The sequence below is a fragment of the Mustela nigripes genome, chromosome 18 (genome assembly GCF_022355385.1).
Source record: "Mustela nigripes isolate SB6536 chromosome 18, MUSNIG.SB6536, whole genome shotgun sequence".
Classification (NCBI taxonomy): domain Eukaryota; kingdom Metazoa; phylum Chordata; class Mammalia; order Carnivora; family Mustelidae; genus Mustela; species Mustela nigripes.
In genome coordinates this window covers 26,613,230-26,631,719 of record NC_081574.1, presented here as the reverse complement: position 1 = coordinate 26,631,719, position 18,490 = coordinate 26,613,230, and the positions used below count along the sequence as shown (strand labels likewise).

Here is an 18,490-nt window from a genome sequence, read left to right as displayed (position 1 = left end):
AAGTTATACAATTAAATTTGTAACATTATTCCCTATAAAATACTGACACGTGACAGTCACAGTTATTTTAAGCATTCAAACCATATTCGCTAAAAATAGCAATGTGCCATATGTTATGTAACAAGAAGGAAAATTAAAAAGTTGTGCTTTTGGACCACAACATTCAGGTTTCTAACTCCTTCATGCACTTCTGAAAACCTTATTTTAACATTAAGGGTATGGTACATGCATGGCAGCAATTTTAAACAAGTTCAGTACACGGCTAGGTGTTGTAAAACCTTTTGTGATCAAAATACTGCAATTTAAGACAAATTCTCCACTTCTAAGTCTCACTTAATAATTTTAAATCCAGAGATATATACAAAAATCAGAAAACCAAAGATAGGTTCTCCTCAGTGTAACCTATGCAGGGACAATAAAACTCTGAGGAAGACTCACCAATGATGTCAAACCAAAGAGGCGTGCCAGGAGGCTCCACAGAGATCACGCCAATCATGTGAGCCACTGGATCGCTTTCCATGACAGTGAAGGAAAAAAATGGTTCTTCAAATGAAATTGGCTCCACTGATGGCTTGGGTTTGGAGATCCATTCAATATGGAGCCGAGTGGTTGATGACTTTTGGGGGCGACCATTATCAACTGCCTTAATCTATAAAATATAAGCAGAGGGGATGGAGGGAGCAAATTAGAAGTTACATCCCACAACCGAAGCACAGACTGGTTTGGTCTCAAACTGAGCCAATTTCAAACACTTCGTTTCTGTATTTGCATATTCCCCATGTATAAGCCTTGATCAAAAAGAGTGACCTCTTCATGCCACACTCAACATACATAGTAACTGGAGTGATGGCTGATAATGGAAACCCGAAGCAAGATTTCCCGACTGGACACACACACTGAGGCCCCTTCTTGAAGAGAGAGAAAGTTTTCAGAGAAGTGACATTAAGACCAGATGAACGAAAGTATGTGAGAAATTCAAAGATGAGATCCTAACTTACTGAAAGAATATCATATTCTCCAGCTCCAGAAAACTTCTTGGATGAAACCACTCCGGTTTTGGGCTCAATAAAAAATTTGCCATGTTCATTTCCATCTTCAATGCTGTAAGAGATTTCCGCATTGGGACCTTCATCTTTGTCTGTCGCTATAACACGATAGATGGGCTCCCGCTTGGCATTTCTTTCTCGTTCTGGTCTTTCCCGCTCTGGGAGCCTGATTTTGTAGAACTTCTGCAGGAACTGAGGTTTGTTATCATTTTCATCAAGGATTTTCACAATCACTCTTGCAATGGTGGATTTGGGGGGAATACCGTTGTCAGTCACAGTAACCTATTTTTGAAAAGTAACAGATCAACAAATGTTTTTAAAATATAACTATATAAAAAGTGACTCTCTTCCTAATTAATGATAAGCCACATTTGCACAGACCTGCAGAGTTCACACACACTATGATGCACACCATGTTCTCTCCTTTGACAAGAGCCCATGAGGAGGCAAGATGATGATGTGTCCTGTTCCAAACAGGGACGGGGGAGCGACAAGGGCCCAGTAAGAGGCTCTTCCCTCCCCACACCACCTCTCTCTGCACTACCGCACCTATAACATGAATGTTGCCAAAATGGGAAGCTATCAAAAACAGCTTATTTTTTTTTTTTTTAAAAACAACTTATTTTTATGCCAAGAAAAGATACATGAAGATTTTGCTTTTAAATATGAGTCCGGTGACAAATAACATACACTCTATGCACTTAAAAATCAAATCTCCACATATTGCATTAAAAACCTTCATTTTTAGGCCTCAACAATAAAGCAAGCTAAATCTTCAATTTAAAATATATGTGAAGGAGCATGCCTTTTAATACTAGCTGTCATCATTTTGTTCTGACTCTTTTCTCGTTCAGAAGTCCTCCACGTTTAGGACAGCAGATATAAAAATTTCCATTCAGACCCACTTATTAAGTAAGATCTTCAGTAAGAAAAATGTGAAGTAATGGTCATTCTCGAATTATTCATGTACTCAGCTGAGGAACAGAAATCGGAGTCTTTTCCCCCCGAACCAAATGTCCCCTTTACTTTGCTGTGGACATTAAAAGCAATGGCCTCAGGAATAGCTATTTTTCTCTCACCACATCCTCCAAAAATAATGGTTGAAATACTAAAAATATTAAAGTATACTGAAGTTTTCTGTGGAACTGTTTTGTTAGGTTTTTAAAAAGCTTGGTGAATATAAATCCTGTTGTTTATAGAAGCGTGAATATATCCTAATGGTACTTGCCAAGAATATTTAAGGAGTTGCTTAAAGTACATGATTTACAATCCCACACTCTAAAAATAAAACAAAATATACACTTACTATTAATTTTAATCTCTCAAAACACTCCCTTTTGATCAGTTCTCATATGGTCTTTAGGGACAAGAAAAAAATCAAAGAGAAATATAAGTGGGCACTATGTTTGTGGTAATCATACCAAAATGTTAAGGCTGGGTTTAATAATCAAAAGCCAGTAACACAGTTTTTTAACATGGGATAGGGAAAAAAAACCCTCTTCTTTAAGACCGTCAAATCAATGCCAGTGTTGGCCCTCAAATCCACCACCAAAAAGGATTACAGAAAACATACAAGGTATGTAGGTCACAAACCATTACAAAGGCTTATTTCCCATCAACATCTTCATATTATCTACAAAGTCCTACGTATCTTGTACTTGTTCCCACCCAGCCTTGGACTTTACTATAAAAAGGTGGCTTTGGAGGGAGGCACATGGCGGACAGGTGTCCACTGTAGTTCTAACCAGGGTGTGGCCGCAGCAAGATGTGAATGCCTGGGACCTGCCACCCTGGAAAGCAGGCCACCTGCTTCCTTTCTTAGGGAACCACAGTCTCATTCTCAAACACTGTAGGGACTGAATCAAAATTCTGAACTCTGATCTAACAGAAGGAAAATGAATTTAAGGGAACTGTACGACCTAAGACTAACACTCAGATGTAACACATGAAGAGATTTACAAACTATAGGGAGATCTGGGAGCGCAGTCAGTTAGGCATCCCACTCCTGATTTCAGCTCCGGTCACGATCTGGGGGTCCTGGGATTGAGCTCCATGTGGGGCTCGGGGCTCAGCAGGGAGTCTGCTTGAAGATTCTCTCTCCCTCCACCCCTCCCACTGTTCACATGCTCTGTCTCTGCCGCTCTTGCTCTCAAAATAAATTTTTAAAATCTTAAAAAAATAACAATAATAATTACTAACTGTAATGGTGGCTGTGAAACCACATTTTCTAGACAGGATATTCACAAGCACACACACACACTACAGAGCTATAAAAAGTATTTTCCTGACAAAGAAATTTGGGCAAGGATAAAATGAAATTAAGCAGGCAGCATTATGAATAGCGATAATATAAAATGGGAGACATGAGTATTAATAAAAACAATCAACCACCGTTCAGGCCTTTCCCAAGCACGCGCACTGGAAGAATGGAGGACTCGTGTGGGTATCTCACAGGTCAACAAGCACTCAGTCTTCCCCGGCTCCAATGACCAACATTGGCTTTAACATGTGGTAGTGGTTACCATACGAAACCTCTACGTGTGGTAGAAACCTTTCTACGTGTGGTAGAAAGTCAACAGAGGTTACGTGTCCGCTCTGCTCAGTTTTCCTCTCCAAGAGAAACTCTCCCAACTGCCCCTTCTCAGCCTCTTCCTGACCTGGAGACCCTGGCACCCAGCAATCGCCTATGGCCTCACCTCCACATGACCCTCTACCTTCCTCCTCCTATCCCTGCTCCTGCAAGGTGCCTACCATTCACCAGCACGCCAGTGTAGGACAAGCCGCGTTTCTTTCAGGGACTAGACATTTCAAATTACCCATGAAAACAAGAAGCCTGTCAGAAGAGATCATTTTAGAAAAGCACACATCAGTCTTTAATCTTTTATTTCAGAAATGTTTAAAAATCACAAAACTTTCTCCAGTTCAGTTTAAAATGCAAAAACAATGCAATTATTTGAGAACAACACAAAAACCAGAAACAAACCACAGTTGAATGAGATCAATTAATATCATATAAATATCCTGGAAACAGAATACTAAGGAAAAAGATGTAGAAGGCATACAGAAAAAGTATGTCTTATGTAAATGAAAAGGCAATGTAAATACTATTGTTTCCAGTTTGTTTGCTCTGTATGTATGCACAAAAATTAGAAAAGAACTTACACAGTGATCTTGTTTTGGGGAGAGACGGATTTAAGGAGACATGAACTACACTAAAAAATGTTTCCTTTCCCCCTTTCTTTTAGTAATGACCAGAAGCTAATACAACAAAATCATAATACGTATGAATATTAATGTGAACAAGAATGCTTTCCCATATTTCCAAATCTCTTAAATAATTAAAATAAAGAAATGCTTACTTCTAATATATGTTCATCTTGCTGCTCTCGGTCTAGTTTCCTTGATGTCGTTGTGATAAGACCTATCAAATGAAAACAGTTCATTAATCCTTACGGATAAAACCAATTACAAAATACTGTCATTGAAACCACACTGAGTATAAAAGTCTGAGCAAATCTTTGGATTCCCAAGGGAAAAAAATGATTAATCCAGGTTCAATTATTTTATTTACAAACAATATACTTTCTCATTTTAATGATTCTTCAACAGTGGATAAATGACAGAGGATGAAGAAAATGGCAAAATTGAAATCAGTTACACTTTTTTGTTTGTTCAGTGGTTTGAATAAACATTTTGTCAGTAGAGATTTTTAAAAACTAAGATGAAGTTACCCAGGATTTCAAACTCCTCTAACTGCTGCAGTGATGATTAAGAACTAACAGAAAAATCTTCCATAACTGTATTAAATAGGACCACTGGAAAATCTAATGTTGACTACGATTTATTATCTTTAAATCATTTACCCTCAGAAGTGAAGAACGGTTATAAAAGTACTTTTCCAGGAAATACTGTTCAAGTATCAATTTCCAGTGAAAGAAAAAACATAAGTGATCCTCAAAGAAACCCTATATTCTTTGTTTTTTTGATCTTTTTATCAAACTAGAAAATCTATAGTTTCAATCTCTCTCTAGAACTTTAATCAAAGTTGGCTGAACTGTCAACACACATTGGATCGTGGAAGACCATTAAAACTGATTAAATATATTCTGTACTTCACCAAACACAAAATTCCCAACTGCTAAAATATCTGCTGCAGCCTGTGCTGAATGACTCTGATGTCGATCTGAAGCTCAGGTGAAACCTTACATAGCAAGACAACTGCAAGGACCCTTCTCCTGCCCAGCTTTTTGTGTGCCCCCACCCACCACAAGGAAATACTTCAAATAATTTATACTTAAGAACAGACTTTATTGCTATAATTGATTTTCCCCTATTAACCTAATTTCACACAACTACCAATTAAAGGCTATTCGAAATGCTTCTCTAAAATTTGTAAGATTTGTAAATTTCACGTAATTTGAAGTTTTTTTTTTTTTTTCCTCAAATAGTTAGGAAGGATCTCAATCAACATTATCTTCCCCACAATTCAACGAAGCAATGCGCTCTTGTTAGTAAGAACAAAAGACTATATTGTAGACCAGAATCGGGGGGGGGGGGGTTCCCAAACCATACTTCTAGATTAAAAGGGGTTCCAGGAAATGCTTTACAATGCTTAATGGTGTGAAAACGCTGCTTAATGTGGCAGGGGTTTGATTTTCATTAGTAAAAACCTTTTAAAATTAATCCCTCTTTTTTCCTATCAAAAGTCTACAGTTTCTGATTGTAATTTTACATAGTTCAAGAAGGACAGGAAATCACTGTGATTAGTCCCATCTAACTGCCCTAGTGTGCCCTTCAGAAAGTTGTTATCAGTGGTGATACTGCAAGGGCAACACCTTAGCATGGTCACAGCAGAAGAGTGTCCTGCTTCCATAGAACATAATCATTCCTTGCACGAATATCTTTTAGCAAATAAGCTTCCATAGCAAATAAATAACTCCATTAGCAAATAACATTCGCTACTGTCCAGTTTCCTTACAGCACACCAGACAGCTCACAACGGATGTGCCTGCCTCCCTGCTACTAACTCAACAAAGACAAAAAGCAAACCTAGGTTACTTGCGCTCTCCACGTTTCAAATTAATTCTCCTTTGTTAAAGCAAATGGAACATTAATTTCATTCGAGTACAATGAATTCTAATGTTCCTTCTACACATTTTCTTAGCCTGGTCACTGCTAGCCAGTCCTTCGCCTCTTAGCTTGGACACCACTTCTGATGCCTGCCCTGACAGGTACAGCCTGGCGTCCTGCTGCGGAGTTCAGGGCTCTGAGGTTTGCTCCACCATAACACACCCCCCAGGACTACAGGCACTCATCTCACGGTCTTCAAGAGGACAAGAGACTCCTCCTTGTCCATCTTGGTTATCCTGCTCTACTTCCGTTGGCCTAAAAAAATACGTAAATGTGTGAACACAAGAATTCCTTAAACCCATAAAACAGCGGCATTAAAAATAGGTATCTGAGTGACACAGATGCCTAAACTACACCTGGAAATAATGACACACATTAAAGGCTTATACGCGTGCCAGCAGAAGACCACATATCATGCATCTGGAGACGGTGTGCCAGGCGGGCCGTGCGACAGTGGCGGACACGGAGAGACACAGGTCCCGAGTGCAGGTGAGCAGCCGGAGGCGGACAGATTCAGGTTACACCACAAGAGGGTGGGAAGAGAAAAAGAGAACGGAGGGCCAATCTTCCAGGGGCCGGCCATGTTCAGAAGCCATGAAGAAGATGAGGAAGCATTTGGCTCAAAGAAAACCATGTGTCCCACACGCCCGAGGCAGAGGATTTGAGGAAGTCCCTTCTCCAGGTACACTGAGACGCTGAAGAGAGAAGCTGCAACAGGAGTCAGGGAGGCAGGAAGGAAGGAGACCAGGGAAGGGTTTATTTTACGAAGAGGAGACTGTCCTCACATGCAGCGATGTTCTGAGTGAGCACAAAACAGGAGGGAAGATGAAGATCTAGACCCGAGCTAACCGGTACGGGAGCCACCGGCCTTGTGTGGCAACTGGAAGTTAAGTTCCATATAAAATTGCTCATGAAAACAAGACATTTCAGACTGACAAGATGACCTTTCTTTCTAGATTCACAGCACTCCTACCGAAAGAAATCCTACCAAAAGTGCCTCAGTGCTTTCTTTTCCTAATACCACCCACCTGGGGTGCGGTGGGGGGGCTGCGCTTGGGGAGTGGGATGGTGGCAAGAGGTGCTGCGCCCCCTAAGAGAAGGGGAAAATTCATGCTTCTTGTGGAATTTGCATACAAGATGAACCCTGACCAGAAAACAGTTTCCTAACGAAGCAGGACAAGGTGAGGAAAATTGCAGATAGTCCCAGGAGGTACCCTTTACTTTAGAGCAGTGGAGAAAACCCGGGGCTACCCAAATCCACCGTGGTCTGACCATACCGACTCGGCGGGGGAACTCCTTATGCATCTCCTCACGCTCACTGCCCCCGGAATCCGGTACCTCTCAGTCCTGCCAATCCTTCTGCCTGGCCTACTTGACAAACACCTGTGTCAAAAGATGGACCCAAAGTGTACTTTTCCTACATACCCAGGACGTATTATTAACCCTGTATGTATTAAATAGCCTAATAAGTATATCCATTTCTTTCATTTTAAACAGTTGTGCTCATCTGTAATGTTTATTACAAAATCCCAGGAGGACATATATTTAACAGAAACAGCACGATTATAGAAACAGCAGGATACCTCAGAGCTAGAGAGAAATCTTCAAGATTATCGAGCTCAGCTGCCTGAGTCAAAGAGAAGTGAAACTGTCTCAAGGCCACCAGCAAGTCATTATCAGAGCCGGGATTAGAGCTCAGTTTTCCTGAGGCTCAGATGACAGTGTGTGGGATTTCTTTTCCTCCCCATCACCCTATGCTGCATAATTTCCTGCACTTTGCTATTTCAAGTCTCCACAAACTCTGAACTGTGACTTACATATAGTTTAACACCACACACACACACACACACACACACACACACCAGCAAGAGTTCATCATTATTCATTTAGTAGGTCAAAAAAGCAAGTGAGAAAGTAAAACAGAGTGGACAAAAGCAAGAAGAAGTTTATGTAGGTGCTTGCCTTTTGTAATTCTGTGCCTTATCTTTTCTGCACAGCACTATTAAATTAAAAATGGAAATGAAAGAAAGTTTCTCTCCTTGGCATAGAAAAACACCTCACTATGCAGACCAATACTATTATAAATAAAGGCGAACTGAGGTAGCAACTACATTACATTCTCACCCAGTAGCAGCTACCAATTTACCCCACATATGTAGGTAAAACTAAGAAACCAACATTTCCTGTGTTTGAGGATCATTAAAAAAAAAAAAAACTCTTCATAGGGGCACCTGGGTGGCTCAGTGGGTTAAAGCCTCTGCCTTCAGCTCAGGTCATGATCTCAGGGTCCTGGAATCAGGCCCCACATCGGGCTCTCTGCTCAGTGGGGAGCCTGCTTCCTCCTCTCTCTCTTCCTGCCTCTCTGCCTACTTGTGATCTCTGTCTGTCAAATAAATAAATAAAATCTTAAAAAAAACAACAACACACAAAAAAACCTCTTCATAGCTTTCCAAGGCCGTATTAGAATTTAGAGGAGAATCCTTGTAAGAAAAGAATGTTAGATTAACTGTTTCACTATAAAACTTTACTCTTTGACATTCCTTTACATCAATACCAAAAACTACCTCCAAACTTCCCAAAGAGATCAAATGGACGTGGCAAAGCAGGTAGCACAGAAAAGCGAGCATCAGAGGATCAGCAGGTGAGGACTGCGCGAGACAGTACGCAATGGTGGAGCTGTGTTTCGGTATCCTGTCAAGTGTTCTGCGCACTGCTCTAAGAATGCAGACATGCTTAAGACAGAGTCTTGTTTCCAAGAAACAAGGGTGAATGCAAAGGCCACATTCAGGAAACAATATGGAAGTTAGACTAGAGTGGAGGGTTCATACAGAACACAGGGGGAGAGCTCTGTATTCCAAGAAAGCTTGAACTTGGCAGGATGATGAGACACCTATCGTCTAGCCATCTACTGTTCTGGCAGACGACCAGCGCATTGCCCAACATGCAAGTGAGGCCACCCAGGACCCGCCAGCCCCAGCGCCAGCCAGCCAGGGGACCACCATTGCATGAAAGATCCATCAAGCCTGGAGAAACCAGAACCGCCCAGCAGAATCCTCCACTCAATGTGCTTGTTTTCAAGCCACTAAATTTCTGGGACAGTTTGCTACACAGCAAGAGCCAAATCATGCATCCAATGACCTCATCTCCAATTGTTACCTGACTTACTACATGCCAAGGTATTGTGCTGGAGATTTAAGTCCATTACCTCATTTAATCCTGATGTATATAAATGGTGGTACCTGTATCATAAAAAGTAAATTCTAACACTTTTACAGGCTCAGAGATGAAATTGCTTACTCAAGGTCTTTCAACAAGGTGGGGAGTTGGAAGTTCAATACTCCCGGGGCATCAGAGTCTGAAGTCTACAGTAAGAATGAGAGAAATGTGGGGAGGGACTGAAAGATCTATCTGGGTCTATTAAAAAAGGGTCTGAAACGTCAGGGCTGCGGATATAACTAGACAACAGCCAGAGAAGGAGGGGGAAAAAATTCTGAATAGGATTAAGGTCCAACCACAATGAGAGAGCAAATACTGGTGATCAGTAATAGGAGTTTTTAGGGAAACAAAATGGGGTGGTGGGAGGGAAGAGTCTTGGTTTCAGAGGCAAAGAAGTATGGCCTTGAGTTCCCCTTGCTTGGCAGGAAATTTACTTTGAACCATTTTCCAATTACTCTACTTGAGAATAAGCAGAGGAAGGGGAAAGACCAAGGGGGAGGAAAGTCTACTCAGCTAATCCACATTCCCATTACTCGGATCGTTTTCCTCTAACCCCTGCCGCTGTTTTGGCTTTTGCGTCCTTTTGCTCATTTTATAATAGTGCAGGAACTATAGCAACATACATTGTAGAAAAACACGTGTCCAGCAGAACTTTCTGTGATAAATGCTTCAATGTGTGCTGTCCACTATGACAGCCCCCCAGCTTATGTGGCCATTAAGCACTGGAAATGTGGCTGAATTTTTAAGTTAACTTAAATCATTTAAATAGTCACAAGTCATTTCTGCTCTTTTAGGGAAGATCCAATTTTCAAAGGATCCCTGTCAAAACCTAAAAATGACACCTACATCCTCAAAATCTTCTTCTGTGGTTAGAATCTGAAGCAGTCTTTCAATGGCAAATATATTTGCTATCAAAATCTACGTTCTGTAAATATCTGTCTGAAAGAGTGAAAACCAAACGTGTCCAAGATTCGGACCTGCTGCTGGCTCCACAACGCTCCCTTCCCTACTCCGTCCCTTTCCCCCAGTCTCCTTTCTCACTGGGCTCAGGTGGGGACGAAGAAACCTGGTCCTGGCTGGTAGTTTACAGCCTCACTCAAACACCTAAAAATCAAGAGCCTCTGTGATTAAACACTTTGGGGAGGGGGGAAAAAAAATCAATATTCTACCAACCTGTATTTTTGGTTTCTGCTGATTTCTAAGAACTAAAAATTAACCAAGGACATGTGTGTTCATGAACAGTGATGACGTTGTCATAGGCTTAGGAACTGAAAGTCACCCACTTGTTCAGTCCATTTTAAGTTATTCAACCTATTTTTTTCAGAACGTTGTCCTCCAACATGGCACTCCGAGACACACATGTAAAAGCCTAGGACAAGGCCCACGTCCCTCAAAGGTGTGCAATTCATTTAAGGAAATAGCTCTCAGACCTAAAAGGTATACACAACTATTAAACTATGGTCTCGGGGCTCTTGGGTGGCTCAGTGGGTTAAAGCCTCTGTTTTCAGCTCAGGTCATGATCTCAGGGTCCTGGAATCGAGCCCCACATTGGCCTCTCTGTTCAGCAGGGAGCCTGCTTCCTCCTCTCTCCCTCTCTGCCTGCCTCTCTGCCTACTTGTGATCTCTGCCTGTCAAATAATAAAATCTTAAAAAGAAAAAAACAAACAAACCACACTATGGTCTCATAGCTCACTTTTTAGGCAATGCCAATGGTGTGCTTTTGAGGATCCCACTCTGGGCTAAGCACTTTATAGAGGTGAATAATCACAGCAACACCACAGGGGAGCTACTAACAGACTATCTTAAGGTATTTGAGGCTTTTGAGGGAGTAAAGTCACAAGACTAGTAAGCGGGCAAAGCAAAGATGTGACCCTAAGTCCATATGACCCCAGAGCCCAAACTCTTAGCTCACACAAATAACTCTCGAATGTGTAGATCATAATTGCATATTTAATATGTATAATGACCCAACCACAAAATTATTCAGTGAACACACAGGAGTTTCCTACATTATCTAGGGTTACCTCTAAGCAGCCAGTCGAGTGGATGTCCTCAAGACTCCGTATACTTTCCACAATGCTTTACTAATCACGATTCTATTGTGAGGAGCCCTTGACTATAGTCATGCAATTTAGGTCTATTACTTTCAACCGTTTTCTCCACTGATTTTGCTGAAACACTTTAATATATATTCTGTTCTTTACTAAGTTTAAGAACTTTTATTGTGGCGTATTTGGTAGTAAAACAAGTATTTAGTTTAAGACTTAGGCATCTTCAGTGAGGACAAGGTAATTTCTCACATGGAGTTGTTACGATCTGGAAGTGGGATTGCTACCTTTCTACTTTCAATCCCTCCCTTAGCAAGGATTGCTCCCAGGACATTCAATGTGCTTTAATAATCAGCAACAGTCAGGACAATTACAATAAAACCATAATACCCCAGTGAGTAGGCAATAAAAACAACATCGCTCAAGCCAAGTGTCAGACAAATGTTACAAAAACTAAAAGGGTAAAATATGTATCTATGACACGTAATATGGGTACACACCTTCATAAAAGGCTAAACCTCAAATTACTAGTGGGTGACCTCTGAGAAATGGAACGAGAGAGCCAAAGGAAGAGGAGAAGAAAAGGTACTTTCATGTTTTACTTAATACAGTTCTTTACTGGAAATCCTTTATTTTTAACAAGTACATTGTTTAAAGAAATTTAAACATGAAAATAGTTTAAAAATCAGTGTGAAAAGACGAAAGTGTTTATTGATTGAAAACTAATCTTAGGCTGGAAGGACTTAAATAAAGGATTTTCTTTTTAAATCTGGAGTCTCTAGCCACATATATAATAAAAAATTAAGACTTAGAAATATGATAGTAGTATATCTTTTACCATTTTTTTCAATACTACTTCTTTTCATACAGAGAGGGGAGAGGCCAGAGGGTAGAGGGACAGGGAGAATCTGAAGCGGCCTCCACACCCAGCGAGGAGCCGGATGCATCGGGCTCAATCCCGTGACTCATGAGATCATGACCGGAGCCCAAATAGAGAGTCGGAGGCTCAAGCCACTGTGCCAACGTGCCCCTCTAACATGTTTTTTAACATTAAATTTTAAAATTTAATGAAATATGTCACATGTTCTAAAATGTACTTACTGTAAAAACTAAGCTTGCTAGAGCCAAAGAGTGTTTGAAAAGGAACAGGAAGCAGGCTCTCAGTTCTGGCAGGAACCTCCTAAACCACTCTGTTTGAGAGCCACCCATGGGCTAAGTCTTCTTTTTAATTAATATATAAAATATGCAATATAATATTGTATATCAGTTGTATCTTTAATATATTATTTCTCGTGTTCTTTCTTCCTCCATAGTAAAACAGTGAAATACAAAAATGCCTAAATATTTTTCAGTAACCCTATTAATAACTTCCTTAATGACTATAAAATGTAAAGTCCTAATTAGAAAGTTGTTTCAACTAAAAACCAAGACAGAAAAAAGCCTTTTATTGTGAATAAACCGAAACAATTTCTTGCTGCACTCCACGCTCCTCGCCGCCTTTAATCTTCCTCGCTGCTCTTTTAAGAGTTCATTAAACAAGCACCACAAGCCTCAGGGTACCATGAGAATAATAAGAAAAAAATGTTTCAAAAACCATTTACCCAGTAAAATATTCTTTGTCAGAAAAAAATTTACCTGTGCTTTTCCTACATTTGCCATAATGATCTTTTCCAGTTTAACCATAATGACCTCTCATTCCTCTGACATCCATTATAGGTTAAGAAAAAAAACCAAAACAGTAAAATGCCTACTACCAGGAAAAATTAACATTAACTCTACAAAATAAATAGAGAAGATATGAGAGGTCAGAAGTTAAACAAAAGCATTTCAGAACTTTATGGGGTATGTATTTTAAATTCTGGGCTCCTGAATGATTTTTTTTTCTTTTTTAAATGTCCATGATGCACTACAGCCTGCTCTAAGTTCACTAAGCTACTAAAGAACTATAAGGACTAATCACACGTATGGAGCATCAGGGAGGAAACACAATTAGTGCTTACTTTCATTTTTAAAATGAAGTATTAAAGCCAGGCAAACAGTGAGACAGGGAAGCAGAAGACAGTAACCGTATAATGCCATGTAGCACACGCCTGTCTCTCAGTAAACGGCTTCCCGTGGGACACTGTATCTGACAGATTTGTTCCCGACCAGCTTTAGGGAAAGGGAAATGTGGGTGCCTGGGTGGCTCAGTAAGTTAAGCATCTATCTTTGGCTCAGATATTAATCCCAGAGTCCTGGGATTGAGTCCTGCACTGGGCTCTGTGCTCAGGGGAGTCTGCTTCTCTCTCTCCCTCCTGCTTGTGCTGTGTCTAATAAATTAAATTAAAAAAAAGAAAAAGAAAAAGAAAAAGAAAATGTTCTCAGGTCAAGGCTAATGACTGTAATTTACAAAGATCCCAGCTTGAGCCCTGAGGACTACCATGCGGTAGACAGAGGGAGGGAACCTACACCAAAGACAGAATTTCTCTCTTCAAAACTTTAAAGACTCTCCTTCCAACAGGTGAAATGAAAATCATATGAATTCCCCCATTTTTTAAATCTTTGTCAACTGTAAAGTGACTCTTAAGCAGGAATCACAGGTACCATGTGTGGTTCTAGGACTGGATATAGGAAATGAATATGGGTTGGTCCTGGCCCTCAAGCCCTAAGCCAAGACTGAATGCCCACCCAAAACAGGAAGACAAGCACTTGTGCTGACAAGGCAGAGAGGACTTAGAAAGACAGGCCAGGAAGCTGAGCATCACTACCCTAGCTCCATTTTAAAAATACAGATCACCTCCCAGGCCAAGAGAGAACTTTCCATTTTTCCTAGACTTATCACTCAACATCCATCCCCTTGGAGCGTCAGACTATGAGCTCAGAGGCACTCTGAAGGACCGCGCCGTCTTTATTTAGGTGGTGTTCGAAGAACATGTGTAACCGCAGCCTGTCGAGAGCCCCTCCGGCAGCTGTGGCCATCTGAGCGGCTACTGTTCATCACTGCGGTCCTGGTGCCGGCAGGATTAGGCTCAGAGCCAGAAATGGCATTCTATTCATAGGCTGTCAAGGCTGCAAAGGCCCTCGGTGCTCACTCAACTCAAGTTTTCAGAGTCCCAGGGAAAACCCTTATAAAATGAATCAAACGACCAATCTAAAGTCACACACAGGCAGTGGCTGGCTGGGAATTTATACCCTGACGTCTCCAAGACGTCTCCAAATCTCTGCTGGCTTTAATGCTTTTACTGGCTGTTTCTCATTGAAACCTCATGGTATTAAAACCTAAGGTAAACACAAGATCAAAAGCCCAATGCTATTCACTGGGAATTGCCCCGACGTTCCTGTGAATGTCCGATACAGCAGAGGTAGAGAGGGAAAGAGTCCATCTCATAAGGCTCACATCATGTTGACAAAAAAAGTCCCATAAATGGAAAATCTTAAAATACAGGTCTGTAACACATGGAGAAAAATCAAACAAACAAACAAACAAACAAACCAGAATACCCCTTAATAAAACTTAATCTTAATGGGGCGCCTGGGTGGCTCAGTGGGTTAAGCCTCTGCCTTCGGCTCAGGTCATGATCCCCAGAGTCCTGGGATCGAACTCCGAATCGGGCTCTCTGTTCAGTGGGGAGCCTGCTTCCTCCACCTCCAGCCTGCCTCTCTGCCTACTTATGATCTGTCAAATAAATAAATAAATTCTTTAAAAAAATAAAAAATAAACTTATCCTAAGGACTTAAGATGAACAGATTTTAGGAGTATCTACTTCAACGTGTGCAAAAAAGGCAGTGAATACAACTTTACTTCAGTCTCTTTTTTCATTTCACTATAAAATAAAAAAATAAACTGGGGGAACAGGTAAGAAAAAAATCTAAAGATTCTTCTTTAAAATATCTGCTCCTTTGGCAAAAGACTACACATAGGTAAACTTTTTCCCCCTCCTTAAATGAATTCCTGCTTCTGTAAAGTGACTGGCCCTTTATTTCCTTCCTTTGTGGTTATCAAATGGTACCGGAAACCCTTGGAAGTTGTTTGCAGCTGTAGCTACTTCCTATTGCACTTTGTTCGGCCTCTTGTTCCAGCCACATAAAATGCCATTGGCTTTGAGAAGAAGAAGAAAAAAACAAAACAAAACAGTGGCCGTGTGCTACTGGACTAGAACACAGATGAGTACCCAGCTTACCTGCAAACCTGGGAGTCACAGAATTTCAAGTCTTTACCGCACGTTAGGGATTACTACACATCAACTATACACATACACAGGCATATATATGTACCTAATTTATATAAACAGCACCAAATCTATCTGTAATCAAATAAATCTGTCTCATCCTGAATTTAAAATAATTCCACATTAAATAGTCCATCCTATATATATATAAATGAATGAAAAACAGGGCCCTGTATAAAGCTGTCCTCTACAAAGCACAAGCCGTCATCTGGTACTTGGGGCCATGAATATCTTAACTCAGAATGAGGGAAAGGGAACAAAAACGGAGGAAGTAGTCAAGATTTGATACGTAAACATAATAGTCAATTGTGAGAGCTGGAATTTCAAGCTCTGAAGTACTTCTAACAGGACACGGCAGCATCAAAAAAAAAAAAAAAAAAGTGTGAAAATCTCAAAACCTGGAAATATTTTCTAATGAGAAATAGGCTTTTTTTCCCCCCACAGAGGAGATCTCATAATCTGTCATCAACTTGCTAAATCGTACCTGAGACTTTGACCGTGATAACAAATATCCTAACTACTATTCTTTGAAGAATAATTTTAATAACACAGAGAAGAAAAACACAGATTCTGTTTGTAAGTATTCACTGCTTAGCAATGGGAAAGATTCTCAAGTTTTACTTGATCAAATAGTCTACCCTGAGAAACAAATCAACAACTTAACTAGTCCAACTAGTAAATACATCAACCTATCAGGAGCCAGAAAACTACCTCAACTGGTTTTTATTTGGCTTGCAAGCTAAGAATGGCTTCTACCATTCTTAAAGGGTTGGGGGAAGAAAAAGAACCCACAAGAAGAATATATTGAGACACATGAAAAATACATGAAACTCTAATTTCAATGTCCATAAATAAAGTTTTATTGGAACCCAGCCGTGCCCATTCATTTCCATTCTGTCTAAGGTTGCTTTCACTCAGTGACAGACTGGATGGTCCACAAAGCCTAAAATATTTACTCCCTCGCCCTTTACAGAAAAAGTTTAACATCCCCTGCAATACATGGTTAATGAAACTAAGTTTAAACATCTAGTGTTATTTAGAAACTTCATGCCTTTCAGTCTAAAAATATCACAGAAGTAAGATCAGCCTCAAAACCAACCATTATGTCATGCAGGAATTCCTCAATACAAAGAACAGAGAAGGTACAGAAAAACTGGCTCCAAAGCACATTTACATCCCAAACCCCAGGCCACAGCAAGTGAACAAGTGAACATGGGAGGGACTGTGCTTCCAAAAGCAGCAGTTAGGGGAGATGTGCCTTTCTGGTGTCAACCCCCAGGTGTCTTTACCTCTCTGAAGTCGTGGGATGATGTATAAAATGGGAAAAACACACATGGGAAAGGCAGCCGACTCCTGGTACTGTTTGCACTCTCTGGCCGTCTCACAGGGCTCCTTCTCAAGAAGTATGTGAGGCTCCCTATAACCTCTAAAGCACAAGGCACCTAACACATAATGAGCTACACTCATCACTGGCCCCTCTGACTTCTAACGAAAGTTTTGTCCCGGCTTGATCTAAAAGTGAGGTCAAGGGATGGTGGCAGGGTGGAAGAGGGGTCCAGGAAAGATCAGAGAACAGCACAGAAGGGGGCAAAAGAAGGGAAGCCACAGTTTGCTGGTTTCTCTTTGGCGGTCTTTTTCAAGCTCAAAGCTAAAAGGCAACAGGCATGAGAGAGCCTGATGGAAATCAGCCCAAAGGGAGAGAAGCAGCAGGACTTACAAGATTCAAACTGTGGTTTGTGCTCCAGATCCAATAATGAGATGAGATCAACCTCCAAAAGACCTGAGATTTTAGCTCTACAGAATTGATAAAGGAAACGCTAAGAAAATAGCCAAAAGCCTCAAACTCTTTTTTTAAACCATTTAAAATTCCAAACAGATCCAACACCTATCAAAGAGCCTAAATCCTTCTATTATGCACATGTAGACATACAGTAATTACACAAGCTCACATGCATATATTAAAAAATAATGCCTCTAGTTTTACTTAACAAACTTTTCTGATGCATTTATTTTTAACCATAAAAATTGTTCTCAGTTTATTTGTTCCCAACAGGAAGACACACATCAGCAGATGAGAAGATCTAAAAAACATATTTACTAGACAGCATAAAACCACTGGATCAGCAAAATGGGTGTTGAAATTGATGTGGATATGCACATATATTCCTATAACAATGTGGCAAAGTCCATCCATAAATAAAACCACTTTCCTAAAGCGCAGCATCACCTACTACAGATAAGAGAAAACCCAAGATGGGTATCACTATGTGTCTTATGCTGGTACCTGTTTAGAAAAAGGAGAAAAAAATAATAGGACTTCTTGCTTGTATAGAAGGGAAAGAAACTGCAAACACTAGTTTCCTCTAGATGTTTCAAAATGTAGATTTTATCAGTCAAGTATGATGAGGCCAGAAAGTCAAGAGAGCACGGTCACTGAAGAGGTCATCTATTACAATTCCCAGAGAGAGGACACACCAGGCCACACCATACCACAGGGCGGGCACCCAGGGACCCACCACATGGGCCAGGAGGAAGAAGGAAGGAGGAGAAAGCATGGGCAAGAGATTCTGTTGCGGGTTCTACCAAATAAACAAAGCAGCACCAGCAGGTCAACTGGCTGGTTTCAATTATTTCAGTGGGCTCTGGAGCAGAGAGGGCTGCCTGGAACCTGAGCCTGGGAGATGAAGGCAGGTGGAGAGAAAGGGCTCGGGTGCAGCGCAGCTCTGTGAAGAAGTGATTCCAAGCAGGGCTCTGGATGGGCTACTGTGCATATGAAAAGTGGATCGTCTGCTTTCTCGAAAGCTGGCTAGTCCCGTGAGGGAGTCTCTGCCCAGGTCAGAGG

General features: G+C 40.8%; 1 protein-coding gene across 7 annotated transcripts in view; it reads right to left on the bottom strand.

The window, feature by feature from the left end:
* Nucleotides 1-18,490, bottom strand: part of FAT1 (FAT atypical cadherin 1) — a 126,236-nt gene that overhangs the window by 43,567 nt on the left and 64,179 nt on the right. For all 7 annotated transcript variants that reach the window (XR_009401112.1, XM_059384252.1, XM_059384256.1 and 4 more), the window contains exons 4-6: nt 4,406-4,467; nt 999-1,328; nt 439-649 (exon numbers count right to left, since the gene is read on the bottom strand). Coding sequence is in view for 6 of the 7 variants with exons in the window: in XM_059384252.1 (XP_059240235.1) it covers nt 439-649; nt 999-1,328; nt 4,406-4,467 (603 nt within the window). In the remaining variant the exon portion in view is untranslated. The remainder of the gene's footprint in view (nt 1-438; nt 650-998; nt 1,329-4,405; nt 4,468-18,490) is intronic.